Genomic DNA, 17148 nt, shown 5'->3' with positions numbered 1-17148 from the left:
ATGTGTCAAATCCAGAGAGGATATTTTAGTGGTGCATTTGTGCCAAAATAAAACTACTAAAGACATTTTAAAAGTAGGCTACATTAAATCCATTGTCAGGTATTCTGTCCTCTAAGTTAAAACTAAAAAACAAACGGTTGGATAAACACAAAAAGAAAAGAAAATCAAACTGACAGTTCATTGTAGGATTCCTATTAGTGCATTATACATAGTGGATATTACAATACGAGTCGCATGCAAAACAAGAGCGCTTCCTATTCATTTTATTATAAAAATCAACGACATTAAAATTTAGTTTCAATGCACAGAGACCAGATCTAGGTGACTGATCTCGGACCACAGTCTCCTCCAGTCCTGAAATAACTCACACAGACCCAAACACATAAAGGAGGCGGAGAGTCGCCTGTCTGTATGGAATAAATGAGTGTTGTAACAGTTATGAGCTGTGCTGAAGTGGAGCTGCTATCATACACACACTGTCTAGCTTGTTCCACTGGGTAACCATGTCTTCAGGGGATCGGATTGCCACACTGTTAGAAATCGCTGTAGATTTTGAATCACATTACAGTAAAAAATTTTACAGTATATTTTAGTGTTGTTGTAACCTTGCTGTAGCCTGGCTATAATATGGCACGCAATAATAATAAAAAGGACGAGGACGTAAATGGTTTTTACAAATCAGAATGTAAAATTATGGTACTTATTTCAGGCCAGGTCACTGAAAGACACGTAACAAACAAAGCCGGCAATGATAAACTAACGATTTCTTCCAGGCTATGAAGTGTTGGCTTTGATTAAATGAAAAAGGCTTCCACACGACGAATTAAATTGTGAGTCGAACAATCTCAAGAGGTAGAGACCCAAAACCCACGATCTCCTTAAAACAAAAGATCAAAAGACCTCTCATGACCTTTCATATTGTTCTTTTATGCTTAGTTTGATAGTTGGATCTGTGATAAGGAATTCAGATCACAGTGACACTAATAATAAAGTCTGAACAAAGTCTGATCAGGGCAAGACAGCACAAAAAGTTTGCCTCTGACAGGTGTCTTCGTAGGTTTTCATGGCGAGTTTTCTCAGGTCTGCTTGAGGCCAAAATGAATCTTTCATGAATGACCAGAGGGCTGTCCCGCTTTTACCAAAAAAAACTTAGTGTAATATCGTGCCTACATTTCCGAGGCCAGAGAGAGACATGGGAGGAACTCTGAGCTACTGATGTTCCTGCATGCATGTTCTTCCCTTTCTGTCCTTCAAGCAATTCAAGTGTGTATGTGCGTGTATGTGTGGCCTGGCAGCTTTCGGCGGTGACCGTCACTCGCCTACGCCCCACTTCACACCCTAGTCGTCCCCCCCGTGGTCACCCGGGAAACCGCAGGCTGCCCAGGCTGGCGCCAGTCCTCTCGCTGAGCTGATCAATACTGCAGCATTTCCTGCCCATTCACTCAGGTCACACACTCACCTCATTAATTATTACTGCCAACACTGCTGCTGGAGCACCCCGGGCACCCACAACACACACACACTCACTCACTCACAAACTGTCATTGGTTTTTGGACAAACATTTAGATTAATGCCACCCCCTATAATACCAATACATTTCTCTATGGTCACGAATCAACTTACAGCGATATCAATAATGTTTGTTTGTCTTCTTTAAAGTGGTGTATAGAGATACTGTCTTCTGTGAAATACTTCAGGGAATTGTAGAAATTTTAGACTAAAGAGAGACATTGATTTGTTTCAAAAAGACAACTCGTTTTATTTTAAAAGATGACGTTGATTTGTTGGAGTCCAGTTAACATGAATGTGTGCGACACTCATCAGTTCCACATATAAATCATCATCTGTAGAGCAGGTGGGAGCCGCAAACACTCCAACGCAAGTCGTCTAAAAACAGCACCCGAAAAAAATCATGATCAACCTCCAGGCAGGCTCAAGCATTAATCAACTGCATCAAACGAAATTGGATTCAGATATATACATCCAGATCGAAACCATCTTCAGAACTTGGTGACCGCGCATGCCATGTTTTCCAGTGCTGACCGAGCTTCTGAGGATGGGAAGCACTTCATGGCCTCTAAGGCCTTGTTGCCGTGGTAACTGCACAGGTCAAGGGCCTGGCTCACGCCTCTCTCCGTCTTTATCAGGCCCCGGAGCTGGAGAACATGCAAGGAGGAGGAAACAGTTTAATATCACTCCACTGATGAAACTGCTGTAGGAAATGTAATGTTCTTTTAACCAAATTTAGAGGCAAGCGTCTGCTTGTGAAATAAATGATAGTAACACTATAATAAGGCATAATAACATGTTTGGCATTATGAACTAAAAATAAATACTTATATTTATTAATTTGTACATACAGTAATAATTTTAATATTTCAAAATATATCAATTAAAATGAGTTAATGTAGAATGTGAGAACATAAATTAACTGAGCAATAATACATTTATAAATTAAGATGAACTTAGATTAATAAACAGTGTAAAAATGTTGTTCAGTGTTAGTTCATGATACCTTTTGCATAAACTAATGTTAACAAATATAATCTCTTATTTAAATTAAGAATACACTAATATAAAAAAAATTGGGGGTCAGTAAGATATTTTGATTTTTTTTTAAATTGTGATGCTTTTTTGAAAGATTCTATCATTGTAAAAAAAATTATATGATCAATATGTCGTAAGTAAAATACCGAAATATCACAATAATAAAATAAAATGCAACTGAAATTAGAAGAAAACCCAGAATATTCTACACTCTTCCTCACTTAAATGGTCTTGTAGTCCTCCACTGTCACATACAAGCATGTTTAGCTGGAGGCCATTTTGCTAAATGAATTCTGGGATGTGTTGTGCTAAGAAGCCCTTGGGGGCCTCGAGTTAAAAACAGCAGAAGAGACCTGCTTTCACTAATGTGCGTAAGAGGAAGCCAAAAACGGAGACAGAGAGAGACGTGGATGTGGGGAAGGTAGACGATGAAATCTACTGATTTCTGTAATTTTTTGTTTGTATATCCACAGTTTTCTTTGACGTCAATATGCTAAACAGAATATTTTCAGGTTGACAGACAGAGATATAACCTCGTGACCCCCCCAAGACAAATTTACAAAAAAAACCCAAACCAGACAGGAAATACTGGAGAGATTAATGTCGCATTTATGTGCTGATAACAGAGATATGTGATGTGTGTGTGTGAGTGGGGGGGGGGGGGGGTGATGTGTCTGTCTGTGCCCTGTTGAAGGAGAATCTTGTGTGATGCTGCTGTCAAACCGTCTCTCTGTCTCCTCTACAAATAAACCTGCCACTCTATCCCCTAATATCCTGTTTCTACGGCGACCCGAGCTGCTTGTGCCCTCCTCCTCTTCCTGCCCCCTCCACACCGCCTCTAACTGTTCTCCCCTTCTTTCTTTCTTTCTGTCTTTCTTCTCCTTCTGACTTTGGAAATCAAATTTCTAAACTTGCTATCAGTTACAGAGAACAAACACTTCCTATTCACAGCACTGGTCGATCAATGAGGGTTTTTCACTGACCGATTCTTCAATTTTTATTTAGTATGCCTCAGATTCACACTTGATTACATTAACTTACGCACATAAAATGTAAAAAAAAAATTATATGCTGGCGCAGAGTTTTTTTTATTTACCTCTACTGTTTTATACTGAGGACAGTTTTTATAGTTAACTAACACTGAATCTAAGATTAAAACCATTAAAACTACTTGAAATAAAACAAGTCAACTGAAATAAAATCAAATATACTGTAAAAAAAAAAAAAAAAAGTATTTTCATTTCAGCAAATTTCTAATTAGTTAATAATAGTTTAATTAATAAATAATTTTTATTTAGTATACTTGATGTATTATATATTTATACACACACACACACACGCACACACACACACACACACATATATATATATATATATATATATATATATATATATATAATAAATATGGACGCATATAAAAAAATTATACAAATTACAAAAACTTTAACTAAAATTAAAATGATTACAAAAAACAGAAACATAATAACAGGATCAAGATAAATTACACTGATACTAAGCTAATGGTATTTTCTATTCCCTAACCCTTTTTTTTGTTTGCTTGTTTGCTTTTTTAGACTTTCATCAAGATATTATTTAGTATGTTTATTAAGTTCTTTTCCTGTTTTTTTTTCCTGTTTTTGTCATATTAATAGGCGATTTAAAGTTTCACCAACATGAACAACTTCAAATGTATTTTTTTTTTTTTTGTAATCATACATTAATTCACTACAGTATTTCTGTTTGTTTGTAAACATTCACATACACACCGGGGACCCTGGGAATGATTTCATGACTCCCGGGGAATCGATTTGTGTCATAAATGTATAAATGTTTCATCGGAAGGATTGTGGCTGAAATCATTGATTAGTGGTTTGACCAGGAGGATTGATTTCTCTTGAATTCAATTGACAATCTCACTTCTTCATTGGCTTAATGAAAATAATCAACTGATTAAGTCACTTTTACAGTGAAACACAAGTTGTCTGAATAAGTATGAGGCACTCGTTACTTTGTTTTCCCTCTCCCTTAATCTAAAAACAGGAGTCGCTTACCTTTGTGTAATCAATCTGTCTAGCCATATTTTGAACCTGAAATGAAGAGAGAAAAATGTGAATCCAGAGAACGTCATGCTGACACAGTGAAATCTGAACCGTAACGGTTTTATGCTACCAGTCTAGAGGCTAAAATCTTATTGAATCACTTCAATTAATGATAAATACTGTCTGCTCCGTTAGAATATCAAACATAATACAGTAAAACTGCTAGATGCCTTGAGACATCACATAACTCACATTTACTACAGTTCAAAAGTTTGTGTTAGTAACTATGTGTTATGTTTTTGAAAGAAGCATCTTATGTTTACCGAGGCTATATTTATTTGATCAAAAATGCAGTAAAATAACTCTTTTCTATTTAATATATTCTATTCTATTTAAAAATGTTATTATAATGTAAAGTATTCTTGTGATGGCAAAGCTGTTTTTCAATTGACATTTTAGTAGTGAATTACAGTATGTGAGATTCACCAGGTTATTTCACAGATCACACAGCAGCAAGTGTTCTGATTTACCTGTTTTAGCTGGTGCCGCCATCTCTCAGGTCCAACGATCTGTCTGTGGAAGACTACAGGAGCCGAGTCCAAACTAAACACCGCCGGTTCTGACCCGCTCTTCACGAACGGCTGAAGATCTGAATTCAGCTACAAAACACACATGCATCACCCACATTTTTTGAAATGAGCTTTCTACACAAAGCAGAAATAGGAGAGTGTAACTTGATGAGGCGGCATACAGATAAACAGCTTGTGCCCACAATGCACTTATGTGACTGTGCGTACACACCTTGTGTCCCAGAGCGAGGTGTTTTCCGTACAGAAAAGCCAAATTCTGAGCCTCGTTACCATGTCTGGCCAGCTTCATCGCTGCCTGACAACTCTTGGCAAGCAAAGCACCATGGGACAGGAATGTCTGGTCTTCCCAGGATGCAACTGTTAGACTCCCCTCCTTCAGAATACAGAAACACTCAATTAAATAAGCATTAATGTATTATAAATACTGGGATGTACACTATTCTTCAAAAGCCTGGGGTCATTAAGTTTTATTTTTATAAATGCATTAAATAGATCAAACTTAATCAGTGAGAGTCAAGATATTTACAAAAGATTTATATTCCAAATAAATTATTTGGATTCCACAAATATAATAAGCAGAACAACTGTTTTCAACATTGATAATAATGTAAAAGACTTCTGGGTAATGAAAATTATGCTTTAGCATCAAATAAATTAAAAACATCATAAAATATATATATAGAAAAGAGTTATTTAAAATGGCAATATTTTACAATATTACTTTTTAATGTTTTCTTGTGATCAAGGGACTACACTTAAAAACGCACATTTTTTGAATGGTGTTGTTTATCGAGATTATTTGGAGAGTTGAAATGGACCATAAACAAACCTCAAAAGCACAGAAAACTAGAACACATTGAGACTGTTCAAATCCCAAGCAAGCAGAAAGTTTCTAGAAAATTCAAGGATTTAAATCAAACAAGAGAATAAAAAAGACGGTGGTATGGTGGTGGGGGGGGGTGAAACTGAAGGAGGGAAGGCGATGCAAACATCTGCTCGGAAACGTCTCCTCTAAAAAGGGTAAAAGAAACTTGAATCTCTCTCTCTCTCACACATAAACGTGGCCTTCTCCATCACTTTTCCTCCTCCTCGCCTCACACAGGAAACTTTGTCATTCATTATTTACTGGGAGCGGTTTGCAGATGTTTTAAGTCAGTCTGTGTTTCGCTTGTTTGGAGATGTTTTGCTTGTCCAGTCTCAGCTTGTTTTGAAAGCTTTGAATATGAAACATTAAACACTAAAAGGATTCCTCTGGTACTCAATTTTAATTCATTTATGAGGAAAATAAAGCCTAATCTTAGGCAATGACACATATCACGTCTCATAGATGGCACGTGTTTATTAAAGCAATAAACCAGAGAGGTTGTGCTTTACAGTATTTCACATGACTTTGAGTGTTTGCTTTTATAAAATAGGTGACAGTATAATAAAAGACAATGTTTCATAAACAGATGTTTTACTGTTCTGCAATGTTTTTTAAAAGAAGTCTCTAATGCTCTCCAAGGGTGCATTTATTTGAATAAAAAAAACAGTTAAATATTGTGAAATATTACTACAACTTTTATATATTTTAAAATAGAATTTATTAATGTGATGGCAAAGCTGAATTTTTTCAGTGTCACATGTTCTTTCAGAAATTGTAATAAGCTGATTTAGAGCTTAAGAAACTTTTTTCTTGTTGTTTTTTTGTCAATACAGTTTGTTTCCCACAGAATGCGACTGGTGGCTATATGTGGTGAATGCAGTCGGCTGAACGTCGTACCTCTGCAGAAGTGGAGCTCTCGTGATAGATTCCTTGCACCACATCTCCGATTGCACTGGAGATCAGCTCCACGACCTAGAACAAACATAACATTATAACACTTGGGCTAAATAAATATTTTCCACAAAAACAAGACTCTCCGAATAAGAATGGTGATTACGGATCAGCCCCATCTGTTCAGAAATTCGTATTTATTAGGACATGAGCTGTTTGGGAATATGGGAAGACTATTTTCCCCATCCACTCATTCTGAAAGAGCATCTGAGGGACAGATAGAATAAGCAACATTTCAAATATTAAACAGATGGCCAGTCAAAACAGTGCAATGTCCAGAGGATACAGACTTTAATGAGGACTCTGACATCTGCACAAGATTTTTAATTCTGTTCCACTCTTTAATACACACAACCACAGGCTACTCGTCTCCCAGCACAAAAAATGCACAACACCTACAGTAGAGAAAAATGATCTGATAGTTGAGTATTGATTGGTCTTTTCTCTTGAACTACAAATATGTATGCAACACATAAATATAGCAATTTATATCCCTTTTTAAAAAACTACTTATTTAACCTCATGATGTTTTAAAGAATAAAAAGACCAATCCTAAAGGATCTCAAAAATGTTTTCATATACTTTAATTCCTACATAAAGCGAAAAAAGTGATATTTTTAATGAGTTTTTTGAAAACAGGACAGCTAATTACAATAGTCCTTATTGGAGAAGTGCATTTTAAAAGATCCCATTTTTGCTTTATGTTGAAATTACAGTATATGGAAACATTTATATACCCTGTTGCTTATTATAAAACAAAAACTGAATAAATAAATAAATAAATTATATATATATATATATATATATATATATATATATATATATATATATATATATATATATATATATATATATATATATATATACACACACACACACACACACACACACACACATACAATTACTTCTTCGTATAACAAATAATAATAATAATTTAAAAAACAATAAAAAGGAATTAATAAAAAAAAATCAACATTTTCAACTTCATATATTAATGGTTTGTAAAGTAACAATTGAAAATTAATCATTCTTTTGATTCAGATCTTTAAAATTAATCAGAAATAAATCTAAATGATCTGTTTGTAAATTGGAAGATTATTAGTGAATAGCCACTTAAATTTTAGTTATACTAATACAAGTCAAAAAACTTTGTTAGTGTTTTTGCATCTTTGAAAGCTCATAGCATTATTCACCACTGAGTACAATTAAAAAGAGCCAATACAATACTTCAAATTACATGTTTTGTGTTCCCCAGAAGGTAAGTCATAAAGTTTTGGAACTGCATGAGACTGGATAAATAATGTCTGAATTTTAAATGTTTTTGCTTTAAAGTATCCTTTAGTTCATGTAGTAACTATAGTGCTCCTGAGGGGGGTGCTACCCCGTTACATCTACTCCACAACAGTCAGCTGGACAGTCACTGACAGCTCTTTCTATCATTCAATCACATGCTTTCCTATCCCTTCCATCCATCGCCCTAGGCAACATTCTCCACCTCTTTTTCACCCTTCTTCATTCTTTTTCCTCGTGTCCCGAAAGGCCTGCCTGTTGAATCATAAGACCACAGGCAGAATCTCCAGGGAACTAGAATAGCAGAGGCCTTCCATCCAGACACTCAGCTATTCCTCATATTTAATATTATGTTACTCCTCTCCGTTCCCCAAACTTTCTCTCTCAAACTTTGTTTTTCTCACTCTTTCCTTCTCTCTCTTTTTCTCTCTGCCCTCTGAGTAACCAGATCTTTGAGGAAACAGTGAGGAACTTGAATCCTCTACCCAAAGCCCAGAGAAGACAGAGAGCCCCTATAGCGCAGCCAGATGTGCGGCTTCACGATGAAAGCGCGAAAGCGTGCACGTGTGAGTGTGTGTGAGAGAATGCATGTGTGTTTGAACTGTGTGTTTGTGTACGTCTGTGTCTTTCTTGTGAGTTTGTGTATGTGTGTGTGTGTGTGTCTGTGTTAGAGAGAAGTGGTGGTGGGGGGGCTTTTTTTGGAAAGTATCAGATAAGCTGCCCTCCCTCCGTCTCGTCTCATTCCCAAATCCAGCCGGAGTCGTGTTTCGCCGACAAATCTGTGAGGAGAAGAAAGAGGAGACAGCCGCTCGCGGATCCCTTTACCGTTTATACTAGTGTTGAGCCAGAATCCCACTCTCTCTCACTCTCACACACACACACACACACACACACAGTCTACTAAGTCAGGATCCCACTCAAGGCCGCGATACATAATACAGATCAATCAGGGGGAAAAAGCGCTTTGCTGTGGAGAGGGAACGTCTGATTTCCACCGCTAATGCGCTCACGCTAACTGAACCGCTAATGCAAAGGGGCCTCGCCCTCATTTACATAGACAGAAGCTTTAAGAGGAAGATGCGTTCAGGCGGTTCTGGCTGGATGAATGTCAGTTACATCAAGGGACTATTAAAAACGGAGCACTTAAAATATATTTTTAATCACTTTTGCTAATTGTAAATTCATCTGTGGAAGTTTGACTGGCAGCAAAAGAGATGATCTCTGATTGGCTGGGCATACTGTCAGTCAGTCACTACTCCAGTGGGTCAGAACAGAGCGTGTGTGGCTTTAAACATGCTTCGCTGAACAACAGGTTCAGTTTCACACAAGAAAAGGATTTTTACTCACACTCTCTTCAGTATATGTGTGTGTGTGTGTGTGTGTGTGTGTGTTCACAAAAAATGAGGCTCAAAATGACCTTTTGTCCACACGTGCTAATTGCGACTGAATTTAAAAAATATATCACACTTATATTTCTAGCGACACTGAAACTAAATTTTGCATATTATTTCTTTTTAATTAAATGTATAGAATTAGTACTTAGTATTAGTGTTAGTGTATATATAACATTGTGTGAAAGTTTGGGGTTGGTAAGAACACTTGCTTATTAACATGCCTATTAATAACATATTGACTGTTTATTAGTATTTATAAAACACATATTCTGCATGACCATTAATAACTATTAACAACTATTAAAAAACATCTGTTTTGTGGCAAATATTATATTTTTGTCAGGATTCTTTGATGAATAGAAAGTTCAAAAGAACAGCATTTATTTCAATTAGAGATATTTAGTTATATTATAAATGTAATCCTTGCAGAATAAAAGCTTATTTCTCTAAAACACACACACACACAATTACTGATCACAAACTTTTAAACTGTAATGTACATGTCTTTATCTGTCAGGTACAAAAAAGTTTGCATTAGCAAGGTTCAAACCATCATTGTTACAGTGTCAATTTGTGACAAATTGAGCCAAAATATATCTTAATGTGATATTTAAATCACAGATTTAGACAGAACCAGATAAAAAAGTTAAAGATTCAAATTATAATAAACCTACAACTTTCTTAAATCCTTAAACTAGAATTGAGGCGGACATTGAGGAATCAAAATACACTAAACGGATGAGAGAGTTCCACTGTCTTCCAGCAGGAGGTGCTATAGAACACACCAATACTTACTCTTACTCCTAAACCCACTATACTACACCACACCATCTACATAAAGAAAATGTGTTCTAAACACTCAGACAAAATCAGGTGTGTATGAGTCCCAACTAAGATGTCTGGCTGTCTGAATGCTGAGCTCCTCTTAAGCAAAAAAAAAAACACAGAATCTGTTATTTATATTAGTCACAAAAATCTGCTGATCATCTGAATGCCTTGCAGTCATTTCCATGTCCGCTCATGCACGCATTAAAGTGAGCTCGGGTGTGCGTGTGTATGTCTGAGGCTATGCAGAAGGAAAAGAGTTTGTTTTCCTCCATGGGGAGAGCTGCATTCTAGAGCCGCACTTGGTGACAGATCCTGTCAGCATACTCCCGCTTAGTGCATCTGAGTGTGTCTGTGTGTGTTACCCAGACACAGAGAGATGAAATGTTAGGGTTTGTAGTGCAAATCCCTTTTTACTTAGTCAGTTAATATTATGATATGACAAGTGATTTCCTCTAAAACCGTGAATCCCAGTGTAGGTGTCCTTAAGCAAGTTTTGGAAGGATTTTGCTTTAGGTTGGTAAATCTATAAAATGTTAGAATCAAATGATGTGAGAAGGTTGATTAATTATACTACTGTTCAAAACTTAGGGATCAGTATATTTTCTTTTCTATTTTCTAACAAAACTCATACTTTTACTCAGCAAGAATGCATTACATTAATCAAATGTGTTTTAAAAAGTTCTATTTCAACTGAAAGCTGTTCTTTCTTTAAAAAAATAAATAAAAGTTTTTAAATAAAAAATGTCTAGGCCTATATGTTTTTTTAAATACTAAGCATCACTACTGTTTTATATGGAAGCCAATTTCCGCCACTGAATAATACTAAAAAAAAAAATTTTTTTTCTAAGAATTGTGAGATAGAAACTCGCAATTGCAAGTTATTACGTCAAAATTGCAAAATATATCATCACAATTCTGACTTTTTATTCTCAGAATTGCGTGATATAAACAAATTAAGAAAAATAAAGTCAACTGCAAGAAAAACTCGCTATTCTGAATTTTTACTTTTTCTCACAATTCTGACTTTTCTTTTCTCATAATTGAAAGTTCTTAAGCCCTGTTCACTCCAAGAACAATAACTATGAAGATAACAATATTAGCGTCCACACCAATAAACGATATCGTCTGTTTTTGAAGCGCAAGGGCATCTGACGCTTTAAATTCTTGAGCTCGTTACAGCAGGACGGATTCTGATTGGCTGTCAATTTTTTATCATTCGTTGGCTGGTGAAAAATAGTTTTTAAAGTGATTCCAATGATATAATTTCTCTTAGTCTTTTTCGTTATAGTTGTAGTGTGGATTCTGCTATTCTTTAATATTGAGAACGATTTTTAGAACTGCAGTATATATTGATCGTTATCTTTACAGTTATCGTCCTTAGTGTGAACGGGCCTTAATGTCCTAATTCTGAGGGTGAATAAAGACTGAAAAGTTCTAAGTATTGAGAGTTTATATCTCACAATTCTGACTTTACTCGTAATTGCATGTTCTAAAGTCACAGCTGAGGCATCTAAACTCACATTTCTGAGAAAAAAGTCTGAATTGCGAGATGTAAACTTGCAACTGCGAGAAAAAAAAACTGAATTGTCAGATAAAAAGTTACAATTACCCTTTTTATTTTATTTTTTATTATTCAGCTATTATTTTGTGGAGTATATATAAACAACTTATGTGAAATATCTTATTCAGGACAGTACTAAATAAAACATTTTCATGATCCCTTATTTTGTTTCAATTATTAACATTTTGCACATTCGGAAAGGGGTATGTAAACTTATGAGTAAAACTGTATATTAAAATAGAATACTGTTATTAATATTGTGATAATATTGTTAATGTTTTTACAGTTACAGTCAAATCTTACCAATCACAAACCTTTGAACAGTAATGTACACTTTCATTCATGCTTTACTGAAATGTAGTTTAAACTATGAAAAATATATAAGCACCCAATATATTATTTACCCAATATTATGCATTTATCCCTTAATTAAGTCAAAGCTCTTGTGACATTTGTATGATGCATATTGTTGCTGCCTATGTAGTGCATTTTAATTCAGTAACCTATGATGGTCTTTTTTAATTTCGAGCCCAGCCTAAGTAGCAAGCAGCTAGAACAGCACCTATGAGTTAAAAGTAACAACCTTTCAGAGGTATTTGACCAAAGTCAATAGGACTCTAGGGGTATATAACACAAAATAGGCTGGGAAATGCTGCTCTCAAATGTCCTGATGTTTTGTACTGGTCATTCATAACACCGTAAGTTATTCAAAAAGATGCTCTAGTGAGATGCTGTAACCCTGAGCGCGGCGAGGCAGTGGGGCTGCTGGCCGCATGCAGTTAGACGCTGCTTTGACTGCGACTCTAATTAGAGCTGGAGGAGAACACTGACACTTAATGAGGGGTGTAGGAGACATATGCTCACACACTCGCGCACACACATATAAAGACCGCCAGAGAATGAGGGAGAATGCAAGTGTATGGAAATTAGCAAGAGAGGACACACACACAGGGTACAGCGTGGAGAACAAAGTCTTTGAGAAGGATGTCAGATGCCAGTGAATTTTTTTTTTCTTTTGCATAAAAACACAAATGTGATGGAAAAAAGTGGCTCACACCTCCAGCATGAAGAGATGTGTTTATTTAAATATTTGGTACAGAAATATTAGTAAGCTAAATCTGACAAAACCTCTATATGGGGATTATAGGGATGTTCTCAGTTGCATAAATTATTCATAGTAATAATTTCTTAATCCTTCAAATACTAAATGAATAAATAAAAAAAACACAAGTAAATAAAAACACTTCCCTTGTCTTTTAGAAATAATGGACGGTCCACGTTTATATTTTTTTTAAATACCGTATATTGTTAATAACAACTGAAATCTATGTCCTCATCTTCACTACAGTACAACTGAAATGTTTTTTTTTTTTTTTTTTTAAGAAAACATGTTCACTAACTTAAAATTAATTTGGTCAAACATACAATAACAATAGCAATATTTATAAATATTATTACAATTTTGAATAAATGTTTTCTATTTCTAATAACTATTTTAATTTTCCTTTGATGGCAAAGTTGAAATTTCCTGTCACACGATCCTTTAGAAATCATTTGAATTTGCTCATTTGGTGCTTAAGAAACAGTTTTTATTATCATCTATGTAGAATTATTTTTTGTGGTGCTTCAAATTTTTTTCTAGAAACCTTGATACATTGTTTCAAGATTCTTGATGTTATTGAAAGTTCAAAAGCAAAGCATTTATTTGAAACAGAGATATTTAAAAACGTTACAAATGTCTTCAAATGATCAATTTAATGTAATCCTGCTGAATAAAAGCATTAATTCATGATTATTATTTTTTTATCTTACTATTCTCAACCCTTTAAATGATAATGTTAATACTGTCGCTAGGAAAATGTGTGCTGATTATTATTTGGGCTCAAATTTTACAACAGCAAACTCAAAGCAGGGTTTCTTTCAGTACTGGGCATGGAACAAGCGAAGAGACTTCTCACAGCATTCATTTAGTACCTTGGTGTCATTAAGCTGGGCCAATCCCGTGCAGGCATTGGCCAACAGGAAATCGCCACTCAGAACAGCCATCTTGTTCCCAAACTGCATGTCTTTGAGGGGGCCATCGGAGTTTGTCCACTCCTTCAGATTCACAATCCCACGATGCACCAGGAAGGCCGTGTGAATCAGCTCCGTGATCTCAGCCAAGTTCCTCTGACTGACATAGAGACAGAAAGAAAGAAATATTGTGATTCTGAGAGGGTATTAGATCTATAAACAGTCCCAGATGCTACAGCACACTTTATATGGAAAGGGAGTGATTTTAGCCCAAACGTTCTTCTGCAGAACAAATAGACCAGAGAGAGTGTCAAGTGTCCTGGTGACCATAATGCACTTCACAAAATACCAACTGCCTCTGATTATCAGACGAGCCCAATTATCACAGCGCCATCACACAGACGTTATAATCAAATGTTGATTTGCTGGATTCAGGACCATAATCAGCTTGGACCATCGAGGTCTCAGCGATAACCACCTTCCAGACACAAGAGAGAGACGTTAGTGCTGATGACCACTTACCCCTCCCTGAGAGCGAGAGAAATGGGAAGAAAAGAGGATGAGAGACTGAAGAAAAAGCATCTTTGATGAAGGGATTCTCTTGAATTTGGCAATGTGAGAGAATCACTGTGGCCGTTTCTGCTCACACACACACACAGTCGATGCTTGGGTAATTACAAAGCACTGCAATAATTCTTGTTGTCATTAAATGCTGTTCTGTAATGGGCCATCTCCTGGGCTCAATCATCCCTATTGTGCAGAGCTCTCTTGTCCACGCAGCCACCGATCCCGGTCAGTTTCACTTCAGCTTTTACACGGGTAAAAACAGATCTGAGATGTCGATGTGGATTACAATGGATGAGGATTACTGGGGAAACTCAAAAGAAGTGTAATTGTATTTATCTATCATCTCAGGTCAAGAGTTGCAGGGTTCTTACTTGTCTTTTTTATCTTGGTAAATATTAAACATCTACTTTTTGCAAACCTAATCAAATTTTGATGGATGCAGTGAAGTCCATCCCAACATTTTGCTCAATGAATATCCTGTTAAACTCAGAAATGCATCTGATTCTGGAAGCAAAATGCATAGTGAATAATGAATGGCATTTTATGTTGACTATAAATACATATCAAAAGTTGTTTTCTAGAACAGGTTTGTGATCTCAGACCTTGAACAAGTTTTCAGGGCTATGTACACACAGGGACACGGTTCTGTTTTTTTTTTCATTTGTAACATTCTTAATTAAAATGAAAAAGGACTAAAAACAAAATAAATCATTTAAAAATACTGCCCTAAAGTGCTTTAATGTGTAAAAAAAGAAATATATATATATTATCTTTTAATTAACTAAATTTAAAAACTGAAAAATAAACTAAATTAAAAAAGAACAAATAAATAAAAAGATATTTAAAATACAACATGAACAGCACAAAGTACATGAAATTTTAATTCAGCTTTATAAAATAGTAAACTGATGAATTAATTACAAATACAAAAATAAAATGTAATCACAAAATTAGGAATACAAAAAAATAGAATGCAGTGTGAACAGTCTAATATAATACAGGTTTTATCATTCTTAATCATTCACTATCAGTGACATGCTTCATTTCCATTAGTGTGGAAGACAATGAGTCCACAGAATGCCAATAATACAATTTAGGCCCTTGTCCGCCTCCTCGCCCTTGTTCTTAATTGATGTATAATTTCACGGCAGCCTCCACGGAACATCAGGTTCATGATAATTGACTCCATTTATTTAGTTAAGATTAGCATGCCAAGTTTGACTATTTTAATGCCACGTTTAAAAGTTCTCATCAGTCCCTTTAGCTGCAATGTGAATGTGGCCAAGGCGCGTGTGTGTGTGTCTGTGTGTCCTTCTCAACACCTTGCAGCTGCCAGTATTGAGTTGCTGATTTGGCCACTCATTAGTAATAGTGGTGATATTTGTAACTAGTGTTTTTGAATGAATAGTTTTCTATAGTCTTTGTCTCCTTCATTCTTGGACTGGCTGCAGTGTTTTGGCTGTTTGCAGACAGCCGGAGTTGAATCGAAATCTAATTTTCCCCCAAATCTGCAGCTATGCCGTCTACGTTTTTTTTTGAAGTCAGTGGGAGGGGCAGCACAGGGAGTATAAATAGCCTCAGAACTCAGTTGCATAGCAACCGATGCCATGGCGCAGAGGGGTTCCTCCCCTGACACGCCCCCTTTCTCTGTCTGCTCCATTTTCTCTGCCAATTTAACCCTGAAGCTCAGTGGAGCGTGTGCCTGCAAGCTCACAGCAGATCACCTTGGAGGTCAAGATGTCAGTTGACCAAAAGCATCACTAAAGCTGTCACACTGTCACTATCTAGGCCAGAAGATGTTTTAATGAAAGATCAGAGATGGCTTTACTTCTAAACTCGTTATAATGTGAGTTCAGCTCTTAACACAGGACACACACACACACACACACACAACACCACAGAAACCACCTATATAACTACCAGCACTAAATAAGACTCTTTTTCTGTTCAGTCTGCGCTATTCAGTTTACAGTATGACATATATATTAAAAATGAAAACCATTCAAAATTATGGGGGTTCGGAAAGATTTTTTATACTTTTGAAAGCGGTCTCTAAATTCGAAATTCTCGTCCAATATTTTAGCTGCATAAAATAAGTAATATTGTTAAAAAACTGTAAAAAAAAAAAAAAAAAAAAAAAAAGTGTATGATTTCATTTGTAGTGAAACATCTGCTCTCATAAATTGAATTAGATTATGTCTGAATTATGTCAGAAATCTGAATATTGCAAAAAAATCCATCTCTTTAAGGGAATTTGGTGCAAAAAAAAAAGAAATTCTCTGAAGCAAATCTTAGATTTGTTGTTTTTCCATCATAGTATATGTGCATTTCTTCTAATTGATCAATGTAACCATCTTACATTTTTCATTCACTTTTTATGTTGGTCTTTCCATTCAGCATTTTTTTTTTTTATCCTAAAATTTGCATTAAGACTTGTGAATGGAAACCCAGATAGTGACTAAACATGTTGCATTTTGCATGTACCACCTTAAGAACGAGACA

General features: G+C 35.6%; 1 protein-coding gene across 1 annotated transcript in view; it reads right to left on the bottom strand.

Moving 5' to 3' along the window:
• Positions 1-1722: 1722 nt before the first annotated feature.
• The window catches only part of LOC113056692 (decaprenyl-diphosphate synthase subunit 2-like), a 30094-nt gene continuing 14668 nt past the window's right edge, over positions 1723-17148 (bottom strand). The window contains exons 3-8 of the mRNA XM_026223502.1: positions 14041-14239; positions 6940-7014; positions 5389-5550; positions 5118-5246; positions 4600-4635; positions 1723-2157 (exon numbers count right to left, since the gene is read on the bottom strand). Of these exons, the coding sequence (XP_026079287.1) occupies positions 2002-2157; positions 4600-4635; positions 5118-5246; positions 5389-5550; positions 6940-7014; positions 14041-14239 (757 nt within the window). The 3' untranslated portion in view covers positions 1723-2001. The remainder of the gene's footprint in view (positions 2158-4599; positions 4636-5117; positions 5247-5388; positions 5551-6939; positions 7015-14040; positions 14240-17148) is intronic.

This window comes from Carassius auratus, chromosome 38, assembly GCF_003368295.1.
Source record: "Carassius auratus strain Wakin chromosome 38, ASM336829v1, whole genome shotgun sequence".
Lineage (NCBI taxonomy): Eukaryota > Metazoa > Chordata > Actinopteri > Cypriniformes > Cyprinidae > Carassius > Carassius auratus.
Note: the sequence above shows the minus strand (reverse complement) of the source record. Positions and strands in the feature narration are given on the sequence as shown.